This window comes from Scyliorhinus canicula, chromosome 2 (assembly GCF_902713615.1).
Source record: "Scyliorhinus canicula chromosome 2, sScyCan1.1, whole genome shotgun sequence".
NCBI lineage: Eukaryota > Metazoa > Chordata > Chondrichthyes > Carcharhiniformes > Scyliorhinidae > Scyliorhinus > Scyliorhinus canicula.
Window position 1 is genome coordinate 55,765,414 of NC_052147.1, and position 24,491 is coordinate 55,789,904.

General features: G+C 45.1%; 1 protein-coding gene across 13 annotated transcripts in view; it reads right to left on the bottom strand.

Moving 5' to 3' along the window:
* nid2a (nidogen 2a (osteonidogen)) overlaps positions 1–24,491 on the bottom strand; it is a 232,828-nt gene that overhangs the window by 73,367 nt on the left and 134,970 nt on the right. For 11 of the 13 annotated variants that reach the window (XR_005458155.1, XM_038778768.1, XM_038778760.1 and 8 more), the window contains exons 19-25: positions 18,436–18,681; positions 15,281–15,526; positions 11,038–11,283; positions 6,696–6,941; positions 4,966–5,211; positions 3,432–3,671; positions 344–583 (exon numbers count right to left, since the gene is read on the bottom strand). Coding sequence is in view for 12 of the 13 variants with exons in the window: in XM_038778768.1 (XP_038634696.1) it covers positions 344–583; positions 3,432–3,671; positions 4,966–5,211; positions 6,696–6,941; positions 11,038–11,283; positions 15,281–15,526; positions 18,436–18,681 (1,710 nt within the window). In the remaining variant the exon portion in view is untranslated. The remainder of the gene's footprint in view (positions 1–343; positions 584–3,431; positions 3,672–4,965; positions 5,212–6,695; positions 6,942–11,037; positions 11,284–15,280; positions 15,527–18,435; positions 18,682–24,491) is intronic. The other 2 variants (XM_038778709.1, XM_038778776.1) reach the window with 2 other exon arrangements.

Here is a 24,491-nt window from a genome sequence, read left to right on the forward strand (position 1 = left end):
GGTGCTCTGATTTCCTCCCACAGTCCAAAGATTTGTATATGAGGTGAATTGGCCATGATCAATTGCCACTTTGTGTCCAAAGGTTTAGCTGGAGTTTCGGGGATAGGGCAGGGATATGGGCCTAGGTAAGGGCATTTTCAGAAGGATGGTGCAGATGTGATGGGCCGAATGGCCTTCTTCGGCAAACTCATAGGGATTCAATGAGATTCTACAGGTAGCCACCTCCCAAACACATTAAACACACTCAGAATTCCAAAACTCAGGAGCTTCAGGAGCTGGAGACACTCAAAAACAAAATTAAAGAATTTGCTACAGAATTTACTTAGCTAAAACACTGACTGACCTGGCTGTCCACACTGTGGTTGACCAGTTCCAGGTGGTGTCCTAGTCCCAGGAATTTCTTGTCCGTTTTCATTCACACACCAGCAGTGGCCTGTACTGCCGTGACATTGCAGAGGCTTGAACTTCCCTTCTTCATCACACTCAGGGATATGGCCTCCAACAAGAGGTTCACGCAGGTTCAGCTCTGCTTGCAGTCTCTCTCGATGCTGTTCACAGGCAGTTTTTGGACGTTCCATGTGTTCTAGACGAACAGACAGAAACCAATTTAAACGATAATTAAATAAAGCACCAATGTCTCAAGTAACATCCTTTCTTCCTCACTCCTGATGTCACCAGTCTATTTCTGGAAAATAAATTATATTTACACCGATACATTTCACCACAATTCACATGTTTCCAACTTTGCCACCACCAGGGATCCATCTGTATCCAGCAGAATTCGGATTTGTATTGATGGTTATAAATAACGTTTATTGTAGATATAGCCCTAGGTTTTTGTGTCAGTGATTTGATAAATGTCGATTGAGTATTGTTGTGAGCAACTATTATATCACCACATTTCTTGTAGAACTATTCTTCCTGGGATATATTTGGAAACAATTCTATTTGGGTAGAATGTAATTGTGGATGATTAATTTACTGGAATGTAATAGGGGGAAATGTATCAGATGATTTTATGCAAAGAGATTTGGAAGCACTTGTATAGGAAACACAAGACGTTCATGTGCAGCTACAGCACACAATTGGAGTTGCCAATAAAGTGTTCACCTTTATTGCAAGACCGTTGGAATAAAAGAGTCAGGAAATCTTGCTGATACAGTACATTGTTGATACCACAGATGAAATAGTGTGTAGAATTTGACTCTCCTTACTCATGAAGGATAAATTTGCTGTGGAGTTAATGCAATGAAGATTTGTTTGATTGAATCCTGGGATGAGAGGCGTGTCCTTTGAGAAGACATTGAGTAGAATGGGTGCAATTGGAGTTGAGAACAATACTCTTCATTGCAGTGTTAATGTAAGCCTACTTATGACAAGAAAGAGTATTAAATTAAAATAAGAGTTGATCAGAGTGAACCGGAGTAAATTCTTAAGAGCTTCACGAGTAGATGTGAGAGGCTGTCCCCCGATACGGGTCTGTCTAGAACTGGAGCTCATAGCCACCGCATAAGCAACTGGTCATTTTGCACCGAGATCAGAGGAACTCTCTTCATTCAGAAAGTCATTAATCCTCTACTCCTTGAAGCTCCCATTCCCATCGGTCTGTGATGACACACTTGTTCCGTTTATTCAGGACTGAAGTGGCTACATTTTTAGCCAGGAAGGGAATCAATAGAAAATGGAGTAAAAAGTGGTGTTATGTAAAAGTTTAACCATGATCTTATTTAATAGTGAAGCAGATTCGAAGAACTATACAACCTACTGCAGCCCTTATTGCTTCTCTTCTTAAAATGAAGAAAATAATCCAGAAAATCTTTATTTTAGAAGTAGTTCTTTTCTTTTTGAATTATCTGTTAATTTTCTGACCAGTGTTGAAAATGTAGACATGTTGCCGAAGCATTTGTTTTACAGTCACGAGGCCTAATACCAAATTTGAAAATATCACAATATTTTGTACTCAAGGAGAAAAGGGTGCTGATTAGTTGGCAAGTCGATTCTGATTGGTTACAATGTTGCCATGTTGAAAGCATTGCGTTAGGCTCCACAACTCCTGGCAATTCAAATATTGCGCAAGGCGTGAACATATTCCTTTTGCTTTCAAAGAAAAGGCCGCTTTGTATGAATGTTGGTTGCTTTGAGCAAGCTTCATTGAACCACATTACAAGCTTGGCCTATTATCTGAAATTTACTCTAGTTACTGGAGCTATTAGCACACTCAGGGTTGGGGAATACAATTGAGCAGTTGATGTTTTATTTTGGCTCCTCAAGTGCAGGCTGATTTTACATGGTCTCTGCTCTCATTGCTCTAATATTTGAGATACTTTGCCTTTCCAGGGTAATTTGAGACACGCCAGACATTTTTCAGATCTGAATACCCATTTACAAGCTTGTACGGTCTATCATACCTCAAGCTATTAATTGGCCCTTTTAGCTTCCAGCTTCTACTCTGGTTACTAGCAGAAATCCAGTCTTTACTTTTAACTTCTTTTGTAGCTCCTGAAAAGCTGACCACAGAACCTCAATACTTGCCCTGTATATGTCGTTGGTACCAATGTGTACCACAATGCATAGTTCACTCTCTACCCTGCGGACAACTATGCACCCTCTCCGTGATGTCCTTTACCCTGCAACCAGGGAGGAAACACATCATGTGCAACTCACAATGCCACTCAGTTACAGAAATGCTGGGCTGTCCTTCTGACTGTGAAATCTCGTAAGAGAATTCAATTCTTGCCTTTTGCTGGTTCCTCATATGCAGTCCCTTGCCCATTGGTGCCATGGTCTGGACTGCACTCCTTCGGGGTAGTGTCATCCCCTCTAGTCTGCAATATGTAGTGTCTGTTTGAGAATGGCACAAACCCTGAAGATTCCTGTACTTCCTACTCTTTTGGATAGCCATCCGTAAACTACCCTGAAACGACCTGGAGTGGATGGGTAGCTCCCTGCCGGATCCTCTGATCTAGGAAACAATCATCCTCCTTGGTGCTCAGTTGTGACAACAGCTTCACATCAAGCTCGCTCAAAATTCTGGAGCATGAGCAGCTGGACACACGTCTCACTTATAATAATAATCTTTATTATTGTCACAAGTAGGCTTACATTAACAGTGAAATGAAGTTACTGTGAAAATCCCCTTGTCACAAACCAACCCTGAGGGAGAATTCAGAATATCCAAATTACCTAACAGTATATCGTTTGGGACTTGTAGGAGGAAACCAGAGCACCCGGAGGAAACCAACGCAGACACACGGAGAACGTGCAGACTCCGCACAGACAGTGACCCAAGCCGGGAATCGAACCTGGGACCCTGGTGCTGTGAAGCAACAGTGCTAACCACTGTGCTCACGTGCTGCTTTCAAAAAGAATGAAAGACTCTTTGAACTCCTGCATCTTTGCCATACAATTGATCATTTAAAACACTGACTGACCTGGCAGCCCGCATTGTGGTTGACCAGTTCCAGGTGGTGTCCTAGTCCTGGGAATTTCTTGCCCGTTTTCACTCACACACCAGCAGTGTCCTGTACTGCCGTGACATTGCAGAGGCCTGAACCTCCCTTCTTCATCACACTCAGGGATATGGCCTCCAACATGAGATCCACGCAGGTTCAGCTCTGCTTGCAGTCTCTCTCGATGCTGCTCACAGGCAGTCTTTGGACGTTCAATGTGTTCTAATCAAACAGACAGAAACTGATTTGAAACAATTACAAAATTATGCACAAATGTCTCAAGTAGTCATGTCACATTATTTCTAAGAGACTTCATATCTAAGCCAATATATTTCGTTATAGAGTATTATTACTCAGCGGTTATGGGGAGAAGGCAGGAGAATGGGGATGAGAAAATATCAGCCATGATTGAATGGCGGAGCAGACTCGATGGGCCAAGTGGCCTAATCCTGCTCCTATGTCTTATGGTCTTATTATCATGCATCTTCTTATTTAACTCCATTTCTAATGTCATCAATAAATGCTGTGATGTCATTAATTGTTGTTATATTCCTTTTTAGGGCGGCGCAGTGGTTAGCATTGATGCCTACGGCGCTGAGGACCTGGGTGCGATCCTGGCCCTGATCACTGTCTGGTTGGAGTTTGCACATTCTCCCCATGTCTGTGTGGGTTTCACCCCCATATCCCAAAGATGTGCAGGGTAGGTGGATTGGCCATGCTAAATTGCCCCTTAATTGGAAAGAAATATACAATTGGGTACTCTAAATTTGTACAAAGAAATAAAAGTTACATTCGTATTTAACTGCCATTAGTTCTAATTCTATTCCGTCACTGTTTAACTAGCTGCTTTCTTTTTGGAGTCCATACTGTATTTTGAACTTTGTTATTTTCATATATTAAAGAACAACTTAGAATAAGCTTTCAACAACCTTTTTGTGTTCACGTTACCACGAATTTTAACAGAATTCACCTGCGATTGGCTAAATCATCACCGCAAATGGTTTCCACCTCTGACATCAGCATCAGTACACAGCAGAATTCAGATCTGCAAATAGTTTACTATAGACAGAACCCAAGGTTTTTAATTCTATAATTGGATAAAGGTTCTGTTATGAGCGTTATAGTGAGGAACTGTCATATCAGAATTTTCTTCCTGGAATGTAATTAGAAACAATTTTCTTTGGTAGAATATAATTGTGGGTGATTCATTCACTGCAAAGTAATAGGGGAAAAATTGATGTCAGAAGATTTTCTGCAAAGAGATTTGGAAGTCCTTGCTTGAAACACAGGAAAATAATGTGTAGCTACAGCACACATTTGGGAAGACCAATCGAATGTTCACCTTTATTGTGAGGAGGTTGGAGTTCATGACAAATGCGCGAATACCAAATTTGTAATGATCATAACAGTTCATATTAAAGGAGAGAAGCTGCTGATTGGTTAGCAAGTCGATCCTGATTGGTCATGGTGTTGTCACGGAGACAGCTTGGGCGATTTAATTGCTTAACTGACTGACCTGGCTGTCCACACTGTGGTTGACCAGTTCCAGGCGGTGTCCTGGTCCCAGGAATTTCTTGCCCGTTTTCATACACACACCAGCAGTGGCCTGTACTGTCGTGACATTGCAGAGGCCTGAACCTCCCTTCTTCATCACACTCTGGGATATGGATTCCAACGGGAGGTTGAGATCCACGCCGGTTCAGCTCTGTTTGCAGTCTCACTCGGTGCTGTTCACAGGCCGTCTTTGGACGTTCAATGTGTTCTAAACAAACAGACAGACAGGAACTGCTTTGAAACAATTATGAAATAATGTACAAAAGTCTCAAATTCTCATGTAATGTAATTTCTTCTAAACTCTTGGCGTCACCAGTCTATTTATTGGAAAGAGATGATATCTGAGCCAATATATTTTAACGTAATTCACATGTGATCGTCTTAATCATCACCTCAAGCAGTTTCTAACTCTGACACCACCAGCGATCCATCGGTACACAGCAGAATTCAGATAAGTGTTTTATAAAGTTTACTGTAGATACAACCTTAGATTTCTGTATCTGTAATTGGATAAATGCCGTTTTATGAATATTGCTTGAGGAACACAGGAAGATAATGCATAATTACAGCAGACAATTTGGAAAACCGGTTACCGTCAGAGCACAGCCCTTTGGGCCAATCCGTTGGCTACAAGCCAATCGATCATACCAAGCTCCAACCCATCTCTAGTTCAATGGTGCTGGCCAGCGTGTAGCTTCTGTTTAAACCAGCACAGCCTTCCGGATTCTTCCTGCTTGAATTAAAGATACAGGCTTCTTGCCTTAAAGTGGCATGTCCAATAATCATCCATGGATCAAAAATGTAACGTCAAAAATAAAATTAGAAATAAGGGATAAAGTGGTAATAAACAAGAAGGATCATTACACCTGGTATGAGGGAGGCAGCTAATTCTGTGTGACTCACAATGACAGTTACAGAAATGCTGGTCTGTCCTCCTGACTATGGAATCTCTTTAAATAATTCAATTATTTCTCTTTGCTGGTTCCGCCTATGCTGTCCCTTATCATTGGTGCCATGGTCTGGACTGCACACCTTCAGGGTAGTAACACTCCCAGGAGTTTGCAATACAGACTATCTGTTCGAGAGAGGCACAGTGGTTACTACTCCTACCTCACAGCACCAGGAACCTGGGTTCAATTCCGCCTTGCCGGATTGTTGTCTGAAATTTGCACGTTATCCCCGTGTCTGCATGGGTTTCCTCTGGGTGTTCCGGTTTCACAGTTCAAAGATGTGCAGATTAGGTGGATTGGCCCTGCTAAATTGCCCCTTAATCCAAGGATGTGCAGGTTAGGTACGGGATTATGGGTATAGGGTGCAGTGGATTGGTGCAGTGGATTGGTGCAGATTTGAAGGGCTCAATGGTCTCCTTCTGCACTGTAGGGGGTTCTATGATGTCTATGAAACCTCAAAGCCTCCTGTATTTCCTACTCCTCCAGATAGCAATCCATGAACTACCCTGAACTGAGCTTGGTGGATGGGTAGCCACCTCCCAGAGTCCCCGTTCCAGGAATCTCTCATCCTCCTTCGTCCTCCATAGTGACCAGATCAAGCTTGCTGAGAAATCTGAAATCCGAAGCTCGAGCTGAAACAATTGGAGACTTCTTTACTCTCAAAAACAAATGAAAAGCCCTTTGAACACCTCATCCTTTGCTACACAATTGGTCATTTTGCTTAATTAAAACACTGACTGACCTGGCAGCCTGCATTGTGGTTGACCAGTTCCAGGTGCTGTCCTAGACCCAGGGATTTCTTGTCCATTTTCAGTCACACACCAGCAGTAGTCTGTACTTTCGTGACATTGCAGAGGCCTGAACCTCCCTTCTTCATCACACTCCGGGATATGGACTCCGCCAAGAGGTTGAGATCCACGCAGGCTCAGTTCTGTTTCCAGTCTCTCTCGGAGCTGTTCACAGGCAGTCTTTGGACGTTCTATGTTTTCTAAATGGACAGATAGCAACTGATTTGAAACAATTATGAAATAATATACAAATGTCTCAAATTGTGATCTAACATAATTTCTTCCACACTCCGTCGTATTACCAGTCTAATTATTGGAAAGAAATGATACCCAAGCCAATATATTTTACCATTATTCACATGCGATCGTCTTAATCATCACCTCAAACAATTTCCAACATTGACACCACCAGGGATTCATTTGTACACGGCAGAATTATGACGAATAATGATGATATAAAGTTCATTGTAGACACAATCTTAGACTTCTGTATCTGCAATTGGATAAATATTCTTTTTTGAATATTGCTGTGAGGACCTGTTATTTTCTGTTTATTAATTTACGTCATGTGGGCGTTGCTGGCTAAGCCAGCATTTATTGCCCATCCTAGTTGCCCTGGAGAAGGTTGTGGTGGGCTGCCTTATTGAACCGCTGCATTCCTCGAGGTGTAGACACACCACAGTGCTGTTAGGGAGGGGATTCAGGAGTTTGACCTAGCAACAGGGAAGGAACGACGATATATTGCCAAGTCAGGATGGTGAATATATGGAATAGAATATATATAAGCAACTTTCATGAATAATTATTCTTTCTTGAATGTAATTGGAGACAATTTTCTTTGGTAGAATGTAATTGTGAACGATTCATTTACTGGAAAGTAATAGGGGGAAAATATTAATGCCAGATGATTTTATGCAAAGAGATTTTGAATTCCTTATGCTGGAAACACAATAGGCAGGTTTCTCCGTCCCGTCCGCCAGATTTCTGGTCCAGCATGCCGTCGGGATTCTACGTTTCGCCAGCTGGTCAATGGGGTTTCCCATTTTGGGGCAGCCCCATGCCGTTGGGAAACCCCCGGGCTGCTGGCAAAATGGACCATCCCACCAGCAGAGAATTCAGCCCAATGTGCAGCTACAGCACACAATTGGAAAGGCCAACTGAATACTCGCCTTTATTGTGAGGAGACTGGTGTTATATTTCTGAAAAGAGAGGCACGTTACCCAAAGTCTTTTGTCTTTCACTCACCAAGACCAAATACGATGCCAAATTTGAAATGATCACGACAGTTTATACCAAAGAAAGCAATGGGGAAGTCTAGGCTCTCCAAACTTCCGGGTAAATTTAAAATGGCACAACGCTTGCACATATTCCTGTTATTTGCATATATAAGGCCGCTGTGTATGACTGTATGCTGCTTCTCATGAACTTAAATGAGCCACGTTACAGGTAGATTGAATATCTTAAATTAGTTGTTAGTGTAGCTATTAGTGCACTCAAGAGTGTTCAGCAAGTGCTGCCCCATCGCGGAATCACATTGGACAGTAGACATTTTAAAAAGTATGTAAGTGAGGGTTGTTTGCGCATGCTCTACATTCTGCCTATTTTAAGCAATGATGTGGAGATGCCGGCGTTGGACTGGCGTGAGCGCAGTAAGAAGTCTTACAACACCAGGTTAAAGTCCAACATGTTTGTTTCAAACACTAGCTTTCAGAGCACTGCTGCTTCCTCAGGTGAATGAAGAGGTATGTTCCAGAAACATATATATAGACAAATTCAAAGATGCCAGACAATGCTTTGAATGCGAGCACTTGCAGGTAATCAAGTCTTTACAGATCCAGAGATAGGGGTAACCCCAGGTTAAAGAGGTGTGAATTGTCTCAAGGCAGGACAGTTGGTAGGATTTTGCAAGCCCAGGCCAGATGGTGGGGGATGAATGTAATGCGACATGAATCCCAGGTCCCGGTTGAGGCCGTACTCATGTGTGTGGAGCCTGGCTATAGGTTTCTGCTCGGTGATTCTACGTTGTCGCGCGTCCTGAAGGCCGCCTTGGAGAACGCTTATCCGGAGATCAGAAGCTGAATGCACTTGACTGCTGAAGTGTTCCCCGACTGGAAGGGAACATTCCTGCCTGGCGATTGTCGCGCGATGTCCGTTCATTCGTTGTCGCAGCATCTGCATGGTCTCACCAATGTACCACGCTTCGGGACATCCTTTCCTGCAGCGTATGAGGTAGACAACGTTGGCCGAGTTGCACGGGTATGTACTGCGTACCTGGTGGGTGGTGTTCTCACGTGTAATGGTGGTATCCATGTCGATGATCTGGCACGTCTTGCAGAGATTGCCATGGCAGGATTGTGTGGTGTCGTGGTCGCTGTTCTGAAGGCTGGGTAGTTTGCTGCAAACAATGGTTTGTTTGAGGTTGCCCAGTTGTTTGAAGCAAGTTACCTGCAAATGCTCGCATTCTAAACATTGTCTGGCATCTTTGACTTTGTCTATATATATATTTCTGGAACATACCTCTTCATTCACCTGAGGAAGGAGCAGTGCTCCGAAAGCTAGTGTTTGAAACAAACCTGGACTTTAACCTGGTGTTAAAACCTACCTGGTGTTGTAAGACTTCTTACTATTTTAATCAACCAAAGGAACATGCTGTTTGATTTGATCAACCAAACATTGGGATGTACAACCTACCCATTTGGCATTGGGCAAGCCCTGAAACTCATATTGGGTTTTATTCAATTGTGTGGGAGAGAGAATATTTGTTTGGACTAACAACTGCATGGTGTTAGGAACAAATACCGCTTGTGTAGCCACTGCACAGTGGCAGTGTGAAACAGCTTGTTTAACCTATTTTCAAATTTATGAGATACTCTTTATTTCTAGGGTAATTTGTTGTATGAGGAGAGTCTAAATCAGTCAGGATTATATTCATTGAAGTTTACAAGAGTGAGTTTGCGTTGGTGTCGCCCCCAAACCCAAAGATGTGCATGGTAGCTGGGTGGGCCTCGCTAAATTGCCCCGGAATTGGAAAAAGTGAATTAGGTGGTCTAAATTTATTTTTTAAATGTTTTCAAGAGTGAGAGGGGTATCTCAGAGAAACTTATAAAATTCTAATAAGATTAGACAGGGCAGATTCAGAAAGAATTTTCCTGATGGTGGGGAAGTCCAGAACTAGGGGTCATAGTTTGAGGATAAGGGGTAAACCTTTTAGGACTGAGGTGAGTGGTGAATCTACAACACTACAACAAAAAGTAGTAGCGGAAAAAATATTGTGTAATTTAAAGAAGGAATTAGATATAGTTCTTGGGACTAAAAAGATCAGGGGATATGGGGGAAGGCGGGATCAGAGTATTGAACTTGATGATCAACCGTGATCATAAGGAATGGCGGAGAAGGCTCGAAGGGCTGAATGGCCTCCTCAGGCTTCTATTTTCTATGTATGTTTCTATGTAATTCAGGGTATACTTTTCAAGTCTGAGTGCGGTGTCCTTGGACCATTTGAAAGTTTGTGCGATCCACCAAAACTCAAGCCATTCATTAACCTTCACTATCTTTCTGCTTCTATTCGAGACAATGCAAGCACTCAGAGAATTCCAGAGATAATCACGTTCAAGCTCCCACTTTGTCACTTTGTTCCTGGCTCCTGAAAATCTGATCCTATGTGTTCAAAACATGCCCCCTCTAGGTTGCTGGTGCCAGCATGTACCAGAACTTCCTGCTCACTCCTTACCGTGCTAAATATTCTCCACCTTACCCTGCAGAATATTCTCCACCCACTCCGTGGTGTCCTTTATCCTGGCACCAGGGAGGCAACAAATGACAATGTCTGTTACAGAAATGCTGGTCTGTCCTCCAAACTATGGAATCTCATATGAGAATTCATTTCTTACTCCTTGCTGGTTCCTCCTGTGCTGCCCCTTGCCCATTGATATCATGGTCTGGACTACACTCCTTCAGGAGAGTGTCACTCCTACCAGTCATCAATGTGGAGTATCTGTTTCAGAGTGCCACAAACCCCCAAACCCCTGTAATTCCTACTCTTCCAGATAGCCATCCATGAACTACCCTGAATTAAGCTCAGGTGGATGGGAAGCCACCTCCCAGAGTCTCCGATACAGGAAACTCTCATACTCTCATCCTCCGAAGCGATCACATCTTCGTATCAAGCTCAGTGAGAAATCCGAGGCTCGGGATGAAGCAATTGGAGACATTCTCTACTCTCACAAACAAACTCTTTGAACTCCTCATTCTTTGCTACACAATTGGTAATTTTGCTTCATTAAAACACTGACTGACCTGGCTGCCCACACTCTGGTTGACCAGTTCCAGGTGGTGTCCTAGTCCCAGGGACTTGTTGCCCGTTTTCATACACACACCAGCAGTGGCCTGTACTACCGTGACATTGCAGAGGCCTGAACCTCCCTTCTTCATCACACTCAGGAATATGGACTCCAACAAGATGTTCAGATCCACGCAGGTTCAGCTCTGTTTCCAGTCTCTCTCGATGCTGTTCACAGGTAGTCTTTGGACGTTCAACGTTTTCTAAACGGACAGACAGCAACTGATTTGAAACAATTATGAAATAATGTACACATGTCTCAAATTATCATCTAACATAATTTATTCTACACACTGGTGTCATCAGTCTATTTATTAGAAAGAAATGATACCTAAGCCAATATATTTGAACATAATTCACATTTGATCGTGTTAATCATTACCTCAGTTTCCAACACTGACACCACCAGGCATCCATCTGTACATGGCAGAATTCAGATTTGTAATGATGATATAAAATTTATTGTAGACACAATCTTAAACTTTGGTATCTGTATTAGATAAAGTTCTTTTTCGAGTATTGCTGTGAGGAACTTTTATTTTCCTTTTATTAATTTATGGCATGTGGGTGTTGCTGGCTAAACCAGCATTTACTGTCTATCCCTAGTTGCCCTCGAGAAGGTTGTGGTGGGCTGCCTTCTTGAACCACAGTAAGAAGTCTTACAACACCAGGTTAAAGTCCAACATATTTGTTTCAAACACTAGCTTTCGGAGCACTGCTCATTCCTCACCTGAGGAAGGAGCAGTGCTCCAAAAGCTAGTGTATGAAAAAACCTGTTGGACTTTTACCTGGTGTTGTAAGACTTCTTACTGTGCTCACCCCAGTCAAACACCGGCATCTCCACTTCTTGAACCACTGCATTCCTTGAGGTGTAGACACACCATTGTTAGGGAGGGGATTCAGGAGTTTGACCCAGCCACAGTGAAGGAAAGATGATATATGTATAAGTCAGAATGGTGAGTATATGCAAAATAATATATATATAAGCAAGTTTCATGAAGAAACATTTTTCCTGGAATGCAATTGGAAACAATTTTCTTTGGTAGAATATAATTGTGAATAATTCATTTACTGGAAAATAATGGGGGGAAAATAAATTGATGTCAGATGATTTTATGCAAAGAGATTTGAAATTCCTTATGCTTGAAACATAATATGTAGCTACAGCACACAGTTGGGAAGGCCGACTGAATGTTTGCCTTTATTGTGAGGAAGTTGTAGTTTTATTCTTGAAAAGAGGCACCAAAGCTTTTTTTCTTATATAAATGCGAGAATGCCAAATTTGAAACAATCACAACAGTTTACACTAAAGGAGAAAATGCTGGTCATTTGTTGGGAAGTCGATTCTGATTCCTGCACATATTCCTGCGGAGGTAAGGCTGCTGTGTATGAATGCATGCTGCTTCTTGCAAGCTTAAACGAACCACACTACAACTAGATTGAGAATCTCAAATTAGTTTAGTGCAGTTATTAGAACACTCCAGAGTGTTCAGTAAGTGCTACCCCTACGTGGAATTATATCAATCAGTAGACATCTTTTTAAAGTATGCAGTTGAGGGCTGTTTACACATGGTCTGCATTCTGCCTATTTTAAGCAACCAAGGGAAGATGCTGATTGGTTTGATCAACCAAATATTGGGATGTACAATTTGCATATCTGGCATCGGACAAGCCCTGAAACTCATACAGAGCATTATTCAATTGTTTGGGAGGCAGAACATTTTTTAAAAACCAGACAGCTGCATGGTGTTAGCACCAAATACCACTTGTGTAGCCACTGCATCGCAGCAGTGTGAAACAGCTTGTTTAACCTATCTTCAAATTTATGAGTTGCTCTGAATTTCCAGGGTAATTTGGGGTATATGGGCACTTTTCAGGTCTGAGTAGGGTGGCTTTTGCACCATTTGAGGGTGTGTTGATCCACCATACCACCACAGTTCATTGACTTTTACTATTTTCCTGCTTCTACTCCAGACAGCGCATGCACTCAGAGAATTCCAGACATTACCATCTTCAATCTCCTACCTTTCACCTTGTTCCTGGTTCTTGAAAATCTGATCAAATGTCTTCAAAACAAGCAACCTCTAGGTTGCTGGTGCCAACATGTACCAAAACCTCTTGCTCACTCCCTATCCTTCAGAATATTCTCTACCCTCTCCATGATGTCCTTTACCCTGGTACCAGGGAGGCAACAAATCACAATGACAGTTACGGAAATGCCGGTCCATCTTCCTAACAATGGAATCTCATACGAGAGTTCAATTCTTACTCCTTGTTGGTTTCTCCTCATTACGATCCCAGACCAGACCCCAATTAGTGGCTAGGATACTGGACAGAAACCCCAGTACTTAATTTTAAAATTTTGTATAACTGTGAGGAAAGGTTACCTCACTTCAGGAGTGATTGGTGCAAAATAGGAATGTGATATATTAAGATAAACGTTAGTACTAACACAGCATTAAAATATCTTTCACATTACACAAGAAAATAGCTAACAATTACTCCTTAAACAATGCTAATCAATACAGTGACACAATAACCCTTAACTGCCATCTTTATTCCCACTCAAACAAAAAAATCATCTCAGATCTCAATCCATTTTTAAATACAGTTAGCACTCAGGTATACTTGCTGGGAAAAAATGTCTTGAATACTCCACTTTGAGAAGGAAATCTTTTGACACTGCTTAAAGTAAAAGAACCGACACCTTGTCAGAATAACGAAGAATCTCTGGATATATTTCTTCAGAAAACCTTCTCTCGCTCAGCTTCTAGACAAAAACAAAAACTCTCTGAACACCCTTAACACCCGACCGCTTCAACCACTGGCTCGTCCTATTAACTACATAAACTGAACACGTTGGGTGGGATTTTCTGACAGCCCCCACCCCGGGTCGGAGAATCGCCGGGGGCGGCGTGAATCCCGACCCCGCCGGCTGCCGAATTCTTCGGCAACAGGATTTTGGCGGGGGCGGGAATCGCGGCGCGCCAATCAGCGGCTGCTGAAAGCGCCCCCCCCCGGCAATTCTCTGGCCCGCGATGGGCCGAGTGGCCCCACCCGTTTTCGACGGGTCCTGCCGGCGTAAATCACAACAGGTCCTTACCGGCGGGACCTGGCTCCACGGGCGGCCTGCAGAGCCCTCTGGGGGGGATCTGGCCCCGGGGGGTGTCCCCACGGAGGCCTGGCCCGTGATCAGTGCCCACCGATCCACGGGCGGGCCTGTGCCGTGGGGGCACTCTTTCCCTCTGCGTCGGCCACTGTCAACCTCTGCCATGGCCGGTGCGGAGATGAACCCCCCTGCGCATGCGCTGGGATGACGCCAGTTCACGTTGGCGCTCCCGCGCATGCGCGAACTTGGGCCGGCCGGCAGAGGCCCTTCGGCACCAGTTGGCGTGGCACCAAGCCCTTCCGTGCCGGCTGGCGCGGCGCCAAGCACTACGGCGCTGGCCTAGCCCCTGAAGGTGTGGAGGATTCCGCACCTTTGGGGCAGCCCGACGCCGGAGTGGTTCATGCCACTCCTTGGTGCCGGAGTGGCCCGTCCTGCCGGTTCGTGGAGAATCCCGCCCAATGTCGCGAATTAACTATTCCACAGGGAACCCTCTTAATATAAATAAAAATGCATTAGTCCAAACTTTTACAATGCTTGACCTGCACGTCTGGTTCCAGAAAGCCCAGCTGTCTTGTAAAACAGGATTTGTTTCTTTACAACTACTACAGCAGTTATACACACACTAACCCGGCTTTTAACCCTTACTGCACCAAATATATATAATACATGAAATTCCTACATGCATCCCATCCTATGGTGTCCCTTGCCCATTGAATCCATGGTTTGGACTACACTCCTTCAGGGTAGTGTCACTCCCAGCAGCATCCAATGAGAAGTATCTATCCGAGAGTGACACAACCCCCATGGTCTCCTGTACTTCCTGCTACTTCCTACTCTTCCAGGCGGCAATCCACAAACTACCCTGAACTGAGCTCGGATGGACAGGTAGCCACCTCCTGGAATCTCTGATCCAGGAAACTCTCGTCCTCCGTAGCGACCACATCATCGTATCAAGCTCACTGAGAAACCCGAAGCTCGAGCTGAAGCAATTTGAGGCATTCTCTACTCTCAAAAACAAATGAAAGGCCCTTTGAACACCTCATCTTTTGCTACACAATTGGTCGTTTTGCTTCATTAAAACACTGACTGACCTGACAGCCCACAACGTGGTTGACCAGTACCAGGTGGTGTCCTAGTCCCAGGAATTTCTTGTCCGTTTTCATACACACACCAGCAGTGGCCTGTACTGCTGTGACATTGCAGAGGCCTGAACCTCCCTTCTTCATCACACTCTGGGATATGGACTCCAACAAGAGATTGAGGTGCACGCTGGCTCAGCTCTGTTTGCAGTCTTTCTCGGTGCTGTTCACAGGTAGTCTTTGGACGTTCAATGGGTTCTAATCAAAGCGACAGGAACTGATTTGAAACAATTATGAAATAATGTACAAATGTTGCAAAGCATCATGTAACATAATTTCCCCTGTACTCCTGGTGTCACCAGTCGATTCATGGGAAAAAATGATACTTAAGCCAATACATTTTAACTTAATTCACCTATGATTGTCTTAATCATCACCTCAAACAGTTTCCACCATCAGGAATCCATCTGTTTACAGCTGAATTCAGATTTGTAAAGAGTGTAGACATAACCCTAGATTTCTGTATCTGTAATTGGCTAAATACCCTTTTCTGAGTATTGCTGTGAGGAACTGTTACATCAGCAATTCTCTTGCAGAAATATTCTTCCTGGAATGCCATTTCCTTTGTGAGAATGTAACTGTGGATTATTAATTTGGTTTAAAGTAACAGGGAAGAAAAATGCTGTCAGATGATTGTTAAAATGTTGTTAGGGCAGCAGGGTAGCACAGCGGCAGGGTCCCAGGTTCGATTCCCCGCTGGGTCACTGGGTCACTTTTCTCCCCGTGTCTGCGTGGATTTCCTCTGGGTGCTCTGGTTTCCTCCCACAGTCCAAAGACGTGCAGGTTAGGTGGATTGGCCATGATAAATTGCCCTTAGTGACCAAAAAGATTGGGAGGGGTTATTGGGTTGCGGGGATGGGGTGGAAGTGAGGGCTTAAGTGGGTCGGTGCAGACTCGATGGGCCGAATGGCCTCCTTCTGCACTGTATGTTCTATGTCTATTTCTATGTGTCGCCAGGGCAAAATGGGTTGTTTCCAAGGCTACTGAAATTGGCCAGGGAGGATATAGCAGTTGCTCAGAGAATGATTTTCTAATTGACATTAGATACAGGGGAGGTACTGGAGATCTGGGAAAATGCATTATTTCGAAAGGGATGAAAGGAAATCCCAAGCAATTATAGGGCAGTTAGTTTTACGTTAGTGATGGGTAAATTAGTAGAATTAATCCTGAGAGATAGGATTAATTGTCACATGGAAAGGAATGGACCAGTCAGGGATAGTCAGCAAAGGACGTTTTGCCTCACAAATTTGATTGAATTCTTTGAGTGACAAGAAGGGTTGATGAAGGTAGTGCAGTGGATGTTGTGTACATGGATTTTAGCAAGGTGTTTACCAGAGTACCACTGGCAGATTGGTCAAGAAAGTGAAAGCCCATGGGATACAGGCAAACTGGATAAAAAGTTGGCTTGGTAATAGGAAACAAATGGTAATGGTCAATGGCTGTCCTTGCAATTGGCAAGTTGTTTCAAGTGGTGTTCCACAGGGCTTGGTGTTGGGGGCCCTTATTGTTTGTGTTATATATTAACGAGTTGGACATGAACTTGGGGAGCACGATTGGGAAATTTGCAGGCATCACAAAGATTTGCCAAGTAGTGGACAGTGTAGAGGATAGCAATAGCCTCCAAAATTATATAGATGGGTTGGCGGATGGGCGATAAAGTGACAGACGGAGTCTTGCATTTAAGGAGGCCAAACAGTTATAGGAGTACACAATAAAAGGGAATATATAAAGAGGGGTAGATGAAGTAAGAGATCTTAGTGTACAGGTACACAGATCCCTAAAGGCAGCAGTTCAAGTAGACATGATTGTAAAGAAAGCATATGGAATGCTCTCTTTCACTGGCAAAGGTATATAATATAAAAGTACGGATAAAACGTTGGAATTGTATAAGACATTGGTGAGGCCATAACTGGAGTATTGTGTGCAGTTCTGGTCACCACATAACAAGAAGGACATTATTGCTCTGGAGAGAATGCAGAGGAGGTCTACAGGAAGGTTGCCAGGGCTAGAAACTGTAGCTAGGAGGAAAGATTGGATAGGTTGGCATTATTCTCCATGGAACAAAGGAGGCCAGGGTGACTTGATTGTGGTGTACAAAATTATGAGGGGAAGATATAAAGTGGACAGGATAAGATTGTTTCCCTTGGTGTAGAATTCTAGAACCAGGGACATAGATTCAAGATAAGTGGCAGAAGGTTTAAAGGGGACATGAGGAAGAACTTTTTTATGCAGAGGGTAGTGGGAGTCTGGAATTCGCTGCCTGAGATGGTGGTGGAGGCACCAAGTACCTGAAGCTACAGGGCTATAGACCAGGTGCAGGAAGTGATATTAGAAAGGGGTGTCCTCAGGCAGGCATGGACAAGATGGGCCGAATGGTCTCCTTATGTACTGTAACTTTTCTATGATTCTAAGATTTGTCGTTAACAAATTTGTAACCGAGGAATGAAATAATCCAATTCAACAAAGGAAAGAGGGAGAGCAGAACACTAATAGTAGGAGCATGCAAGTGAAGAGACACATAGGAGGCAGGTGGAATCTCATCTCCAAATTTTTTTTTCGTTTTGATTTCTTGTAATACTTGTGTCGCGTGCTTTTTATTCGATTTGAGTCCTTTGTTGATACAGTACCTATGCTGTTCTTTTAATCTATTGCTCAGTCTTAAGAGTGAAGATGAAGTGCCAATTCAGTTAGGCTGCAAAATCGGAATAATGGCGAATTAATCTGCGGAAAACAGAGATGAGAGATCTGTTGGAATGAAGGATACAAAGGGTATTGTGACCTGGCTGACAGCCTAAGAGAATGATGGAAGAAGTCGGGAGGGGGCGGGAATAGTCAGGAAGGATAATCATGCCTTTTGGATTAAAATGAATATGGTCTGACCCTTTGTTCCAGTCATACTTACAACACAATGTCAAACAGTAATGATAGGCACAACATAAATACAGGAAATGTCAGATGACCAAATCAGTTGTTTGCACAGCTTCTTCGCATTACACCTTGGTGCTTCTCCAAAATTTCCAATTAGACTCACAAAAGAACTGAAGTATCTTTGAACTCCGTTTTTGTTACAATTCTGGGTATTTTCCTGAATGAAAACACTGACTGACCTGGCTGTCCACACTGTGGTCGAGCAGTTCCAGGTGGTGTCCTAGTCCCAGGAAGTTCCTGTCCGTTTTCATTCACACACCAGCAGTGGCCTGTACTGCTGTGACATTGCAGAGACCTGAACCTCCCTTCTTCATCACACTCAGGGATATGGACTCCGACAAAAGCTAGAGATCCCCGCAGGCTCAGCTCTGCTTGCAGTCTCTCTCGGTGCTGCTCACAGGCAGTCTTTGGACGTTCAACGGGTTCTAATCAAAAGATTCTCATTTTAAAATAATGGTACAAGTCGTTGGGTCAATGGCTGCCTCATCTCGTCATTATCACTCCGTTTATAGCAAAGAAAACAGAACGGAATCTTGTGCCCGTTTCCATGGCTAGTTTTAATGTGGAGAGCATTTAATTAGCTGGCAGGATAGCATGTGGGCACCCGACCACCTTGCCACCTCTATCCCGATTAAGTCCGTGGCAGGAAAGCGCATGAACAGCCTGCCCACCCTGCCAATGGAGGCCCTTAAGAGGGGCAACACGGTAGCACAAAGGGGCAGCACGGTAGCACAAGTGGATAGCACTGTGGCTTCACAGCGCCAGGGTCCCAGGTTCGATTCCCCGCTGGGTCATTGTCTGTGCGGAGTCTGCACGTTCTCCCTGTGTCTGCGTGGGTTTCCTCCGGGTGCTCCGGTTTCCTCCCACAGTCCAAAGACGTGCAGGTTAGGTGGATTGGCTATGCTAAACTGCCCCGGAGTGTCCAGAAAGGTTGGGAGGGGTTATTGGGTTGCGGGGATGGGGTGGAAGTGAGGACTTAATGCGGGTCGGTGCAGACTCGATGGGCCGAATGGCCTCCTTCTGCACTGTATGTTCTATGTAAGTGGGCAATTAATACCCACTGCTATTAGCCCAGTGGCATGGTGGGGGAATTACCATGCAGGAAGCATGACAAGCAAACCCTGTTGTGTCTGATCACGGGACTCAGCTTCGGGAAGTGGGGGCCTGCTCAGAATCATTGCTGCTGAACTCCACCCTCCCCTGCGATCCCCACCCTGTGATCACCCCCTCTGGCCTGGGATCCAGTCACGATCCTTGACATTGGGTTGGCGTGTACTGGCGGCGGCCTCCATGTTGGTGCTGCCATCCAATAGAGTTGCTGCTCGATTCCTTAATCTGGAGGGATAAGCCACCCACTGGCCCCGTCAAGTGTCGGAGTGGAATAAGATGCTGAGGGCCTTCCTGAAAAAAAGGCAACGTTGAACTCTTCCTACACGAAACCCCAATCACCACCACAAGGTTCCGCCCATGGAGTTTACAGGATATTCTTAATGCAACACCTCAAATTGCTCCCAGTTCTACCATCACCAAAGATGTACCTTTACCCAGCAGAGTTATTTGTGCGTGTGTTATTTTGTTTTGAAACGAATGGATGTACCTGGCCCCATCAGAATGCAGTACTTGCTACCAGTAACTTCTAACCTGGTCAAATCAGTATGACGGGCACAATTCAGCAACTTTGTTACGCCCGGAGCAGAGCTTGATTTGGGCCCCTCACCTGTTGCGCACCTCCAGCAAGATCTGGACCTTGTCCTTGCAGGCATGATCCGGATCTGCATATTCAAATGTGCCATTAGACTCACTAAATTCCTGGGAGTCAATGACTGCGCCTGTGAGACAGCGTCCGGGCGCCATTCAGCACTGGTTTCCATAAACATGGACCAAGCGTGATGCCAACTCGGTTGGATCTCGCAGGCCATAAGGGACTCCCAGATGGTCGGGGACAGGGCTGGGTGGTACCCTGGCGCTCCCCGGCACCTATGAAATTTGGAATTACCAGGGTGCTGGGGCACAACCGGGGTGCCAGGCTGGTGGTGCCAGGGTATCCAGTTGGCACTGACAAGAATCGGGCCCGAGGAGGTGGAAGGTCTTTTCCATTGGAGGGGAGGCAAGGGGGTTTGGGAGGGGTGCAGAGATCAAGGTTGTGAGGAGCGGTCCCTGCTAGCGAGCTCGCCAGCAGAAAATCAACTAAAGTGTGGCCTTGGTGGCGAGAAACTCCCGAGGACCATAAAACCAGCAAACTGCCGGTGAATCTCGGTGAATCCGAGAGACATGGCGCTGAAGCGCACTTTAATTTTTCTCCGCTGAATTGCACCCATAAAATGTGGTTAGTAGACTTACACCTTCAAGTGAAGTTTAATAAATGCTCCCAAAGTCCTGGGGGATACCATTGGACTCGATGCTTGACATCCTCACCCACACAGTGCTGACCCAACCAACAGACACATTCCACGTTGAATGGGCCTTACTTGTCTCTCCAGTGTAATATTGTGCTTTTTCAGAAACATTGGGCAGAAGCAGATTTCACATCTGCTTCAGCTCCTACCTAGCAGTCCAAGCACTCATGAAATTCAGCCCAGCATCTGGCTTGCAACATTCCAGTTTTACCGGCAGTCAGGCAATAAAGGACTGTTGACTCCTGGCATGATATCCTCCCATATTTACATGACAGGAAGTTCAAACCTACCCCAATATACACTCCATCCAGCTACAACCTGAAAGCTGTATATACATAGAAACATACATAGAAAATAAAAGCAGGAGGCCATTGGGCCGTTCGGGCCTGCTCCACCATTCATTGTGATCATGGCTGATCATCAAGTTCAATACCCTGACCCCCCTCCATATCCCTTGATTCGTTTAGCCCCAAGAGCGATATCTAATTTCTTTTTGAAATTACACATCTTGGCCTCAACTACTTTCTGTGGTAATGAATTCCTCAGATTCACCACTCTCTGGGTGAAGAAATGTCTCCTCACCTCAGTCCTAAAAGGTTTACCCCTTTTCCTCAAATTATGACCCCTAGTTCTAGACTCCCTCACCATCGGGAACATTCTTTCTGAATCTAATCCTGTTAGAATTTTATACGGTTCTATGACATCCCCTCTCACTCTTCTAAACTCGAATGAGCATAATCCTAACCCGACTTAGTCTCTCCTCACCTGATAGCCCCACCATCTCAGAAATGAGCCTGGTAAACCTTTGCTGCACTCCCTCCATAACAAGAACAATGCACACAGTACTCCAGGTGTGGCCTCAGCAGTACCCTATACCATTGCAGTAAAACATCTCTATTCTTATACGCAAATCCTCTTGCTTTAAAGGCCATCATACTATTTGCCTTCTTTAATGCATTCTGTAGCTGCGCACTTACTTTCAGCAACTGATGCACAAGGACACCAAGGTCTCGCTGAGTATCCACCTCTCTCAATTTACACCCATTCAAATAATAATCTGCCCTCCTATTTTTGCTACCGAAGTGGATAACCTCACATTTATCCACATTATCCTGCATCTGCCAAGCATGTGCCCACTCACACAGCCTGTCCAAATCCTGCTGAAGCATCTCTGCATCCTCCTCACAGCTCACCCTCCCACGTTTTCTATGGTGAATTTTACTTCAGGAGATTTTCGTGAAGTGGGTGAAGAACATTCTGGTGATCAGTGACAGGGCTTTGGAAAGAAGATTGTTTCGTGGATAACTCTGGCTCCGTGTACACAAGCAAAGAATCAGCTCGCTCGAAACAAATGAGCACCAGTGCCTCACGAGATTCAGTTATCCCGTCAGCTCTTTGCAGACATTGACAGCTTACAGGGGAGAGCTTACAGGGGAGAAGGAATGGACCTCCTGACTCCTTGTTTATCAACCTGTTAATCTTTCCAATATGTTGATGCCAGTTGGTAAGAGCGGAAGAGTTTCCTGGTCAGCCAGAAGTGTGTGGTAGCTGCCATGCAACAGCCTCCCCACGCTAAAAGACCCCATGGGCTCCGTGGCAAGTGTCCTCCTCACTTCATGGAGTTGGAGGAGAGACAGAGTGGAGTAAAAACATCTGAGGATCAATTAGGGAATTGCTTTGGCAGCTGTATTTCGCAGGATTTTCTTCCTGGAGTGCAATTGGAAAGAAATTTGTTTGGCAGTCTGTGTGTTTTGTGAAGAATATTTTAAAGTGTAATGAGCCCTGTTCCTGTGCTGCATTGTTCTTTGTTCTTTTGGAGGGCCGAAGGGCCTGATCCTGTGCTGTATTGAGATTGGGTAGAAAATGTAAATTGGAAACAAAGATTTAAGGGTGGATTTTCAGTTACGATTGGGAACGCGACACTTAGATAATTCCTGAGTCCTAAACGTGTGCTGTGCCAGCGTAAGTGGTGGGAAGCTATTTTGATATGTGAAATATCAAAATGGCCAGGGGACCAGGTTCAACGTTGCCAGCACATACTAGGAGGCGGAATATGGCTGACTATTTGAGAAGGTGAACAGCAGCCATGAAAGGGCTTCTATTCGCTGAGGATATGTCATGGGTAGGAACGGAACAGGCTGGCGCTCACAGGGACATGTACATAAGCTCTCCCAAGGTTTTCCAAAAACAATTCATGGAAGCAGTCGCCGAGAGCGGATAAATTTTCTTCCTGGCTTCCGGTAGAAGGTGGTTGCCTAAAGAGAATGGGCCTGGATGGAGGTCACTATTGATACCAGCAGTGCCGTTGTCACAGGGAGGATTTGGGTCTAATGGTGCAAAAGGTTTAACATACTATTAGAATCTGGGAAGGCGAGTGGCAAGTGACATGAGGGGAAAAGACCTCTGGCTCTGTTTGCAGATGGACACGAGCAGAGCAGACTGATTGCACAAATCTCTTCCTAACATTGTCAGAGCAAGTGGCCAGTTGCATTAGTGAGATGTCAGCCACACTTACCTAAGGGACTCAACAGTGAAGGGGATATTGCTGGAGGAGCGCAACAATAATCCCCTTCATGGCCATGCTTGGCCGGGTGGAGGTGCTATGCCCAGGGTGTCACAAACAAGAAGGGTCTTCCTAGGACATCAGATACAGATGAGTTCTCAAATATCGGAGATCGCGGAGGCATTGCCGAACCATGAGCAGACAATGGAGCAGGCCAAACAGCACACATGTGCTCCATCATGGCTCAGGGATGCACGAGTTCCTCCATTGAGAGAGTGGGAGATTCATGTGCAGAACCACTCTGACTGGAAGCAGGAGCAGCGCACTGACACGCACAGGAAGAATGAGAATCTCTGATCGCTTAGTATCACCGATGGCGCACAAATGCTCAGTGGATGTCAGCTTCGTGGCCTCATTCAGCATGCAAGAGTGCCATAAAAGGGCGGAGGTCACCCTTCAGGGGGCACCAGCATCATTCCTTGCCTCCTTGGTCCTCCAGCTCAGGACGCATCGATGCCAACAAGGCCCTGTGACAGAGGCTTCCCCGTCAATGATACGGGTGCAGCAGCTTGTGGAGGAGACCTGACGGGCACCTTGACGACAAGGAAGGGAGCTGTTGGGCATCTCCAGCATGGGCAGACACAAGGAAAGAGTGTGACTCTACCTCTTTGTCAGCCATAGGGGAAGCACCTCGCAGGAGCATGTACAAGGCGTCACGCTTCTTTTTTTTTTTAAATAATTTTTATTGAAAGAGTTTTTCCATACAGACATTTACCCCTACTAATTTTTAAATTATTTACAACACAATCCCTCTAGGCAAATGTCCCTCCCTCGCCCGCCCTCTCGCGCGCACCAGTCCTCCCCCCCCCCCCCCAGGCAACCTTAACAACCAAGGCAGCCTACAGTTTCAGACATGAGCAGCGAGCAGGCTTGCCCGCGTTACAGTCGTGCGTGTCCCCCCACGACCCTTGCTGCCCTCCCCTCCCCCCCCCCTCCCTCCCTCCCCCCCCCCCCCCCCCCCGGGTTGCTGCTGCCACGACCCCGAACGTCTATCTCTGATCTAAAAAGTCAAGGAAAGGTTGCCACCGCCTGGCGAATCCCTGTACCGACCCTCTCAGGGCAAATTTGATCCTTTCTAGCTGAATATAGCTAGCCATATCGTTAATCCAAGTTTCAACGCTTGGAGGCCTCGCGTCCTTCCATTGAATTAATATCCTTCGTCGAGCCACTAGGGACGCAAAGGCCAGTATTCCGGCCTCCCTAGCCTCCTGTACCCCCGGTTCTACCCCGACCCCAAAGATCGCAAGCCCCCATCCTGGTTTGACCCTGGACCCCA